The sequence below is a fragment of the Berghia stephanieae genome, chromosome 3 (genome assembly GCF_034508935.2).
Source record: "Berghia stephanieae isolate SIO BIC M18660-M18661 chromosome 3, UCSD_Bste_1.3, whole genome shotgun sequence".
Lineage (NCBI taxonomy): Eukaryota > Metazoa > Mollusca > Gastropoda > Nudibranchia > Aeolidiidae > Berghia > Berghia stephanieae.
The window spans coordinates 2,143,675-2,145,578 of record NC_088362.1 but is presented as its reverse complement, the minus strand read 5'-3'; the positions used below and the strand labels follow the sequence as shown (position 1 = coordinate 2,145,578).

Below are 1,904 nucleotides of genomic sequence, written 5' to 3'. Positions count from 1 at the left end.
CCAAAATGTTCCTTATCTAATTTAAAACACATACCATCTTCATACTCCCAATCTACAACTGACACACCCTTTTCCAAACGCTTCCTGAAATAACACACTAACCCACCCGAATCCCGTTTGGCCCTTGATTTTCTTTTGCGGTGTTTGCAGAACGGTTCACAGTAGCCATCTAACATTAAATTACTTCTCTCATTCGTCCACGTCTCACTTAACAAAATTACATCAAATTATAAATACTTTCAACAAATTCAGGACATTCTTTCTTCATTTCCAAACTACCATTGATATTAAAAACACAAAAGGATACATTTGAAAGGTGGCTCCGCGGCGCATCTTCCTATTGTCGATCTGTTGTCGTCGTCGGTCTCACTGTCCGCACTTCCCTGCCGTCCACAATCAGCCTGGCTGGGTATGCTACCCAGGCGTCTCTTCCGGCATTCCTGGCTGCCTTCAAATCCGCCATCAATTGGCGTCTTGACTCCCGGATCTCAGACGGAAAGTCTTCACTTACTCCAAGTCCAGGAGGCAGATGCTTTCTCCCCAGCTTGACTCGTTGCCTGTCATTGAAGTCAAGGAATTTGGCAATGACAGGCCTTCTTTTGTCACTCGTTCTTCTACCCATCCTGTGCGCTCTTTCTATCACCACCCTTCCTTCCACTTTGCACTTCCGCACCAACTCCGCCACCAGTTCAAAACAATTCTCTCCCTCCCTCTCCTCGACACCGTGAAACACCAAGTTGTTCCTCCTGCTTCTGGCCTCACTCTCAATCGCCCTCGCCTCTAACACCTCCACTCGCCTTCTCAACACCCCCACATCTTCCTTGACAATTCTCGCCTCACTTCGTTGCATCTTTACCTCCTCCTCTATCCTGTCTAACCTCTCCTCTTGTCCTTTCATATTTTCTAATATCCTGTCCATTTGATCTTTAATGGTACTGAGTTGCCCCAACACCGCTAAAACCGAGCTCACGCTGTCTTTAACTCCATCAATTACATTCCTCAATTCTATGAATTCCCTTCTCAACTCACACATCTCGTCAGTAACACTCGGTAGATCGTCGCTACCCCCTCTTAATCTCTTTGCATTGGAAGCTGGGGTAGACATGGTTTGGCTACTTATTATCAAATATGTACGTTGAAGAGAGAGAGAAGGTTGGGGGGGGGGGGGGTTACGGTTGGGAGAAAACAGTTCACGATTCTTGTCACAGAGTGACAAAACAAACAGTGACACGGAATGTTTACACAACAATCACAATCCAGATAATCAAAACAACCAGGGTTTACAGGTGAACAGCGACGATGACGGTTACGGTGATATTGAATATAATAATAAATAATAATAATAATAATAATAATAATAATAATAATAATAATAATAATAATAATAATAATAATAATACAATGATGAGATGATTTAATGCCTCGAATGGTGAAATAATGGCAGAAGTTGAAGTTGAAGAATTTTGTACTACCTTCACAGTTTCAATTGGAAATCCTGAAAACACAAAACACTTAAACAGTCCGGAATATAGTCCAAAAGATAAAGGGAAATGAGTCGAACAGACCAATATAAATTTCAATCCAAGACAACAACAATTACTTGAGAAATATAGGATAAATGCACAATAACACCACAGCAGATAGAAAGACGTCTTGACACCTTGACACACAAAAACAACAACGATGCCCACCAATCAATATCGTCCAATAAGAAGAAGAAGAAGAAGAAGAAGAAGAAGAAGAAGAAGAAGAAGAAGAAGAAGAAGAAGAAGAAGAAGAAGAAGAAGAAAGAAAGAAAGAAGAAGAAGAGAAGGAAGAAGAAGAGAAAAGAAGAGAAGAAGAAGAGAAGAAGAGAAGAAGAAGAAGAAGAAGAAGAAGAAGAAGAAGAAGAAGAAGAAGAAGAA

At 41.1% G+C, this 1,904-nt stretch overlaps 1 protein-coding gene across 1 annotated transcript; it reads right to left on the bottom strand.

Annotated features, from left to right (window-relative positions):
• Positions 1-337: 337 nt before the first annotated feature.
• LOC144966946 (uncharacterized) lies at positions 338-1,617 on the bottom strand. The gene is made up of 2 exons (XM_078903641.1): positions 1,473-1,617; positions 338-1,112 (listed from the first exon to the last, which is right to left on the bottom strand). Exon 2 carries the CDS (start codon positions 1,103-1,105, stop codon positions 338-340), a length of 768 nt encoding a protein of 255 aa, XP_078759767.1. The 5' UTR covers positions 1,106-1,112; positions 1,473-1,617.
• Positions 1,618-1,904: the final 287 nt, after the last annotated feature.

Coding starts and splice junctions, on each gene's coding strand:
- LOC144966946 (XM_078903641.1), bottom strand. CDS start 1,105: ATGTCTACCCCAGCTTCCAATGCAAAGAGATTAAGAGGGGGTAGCGAC.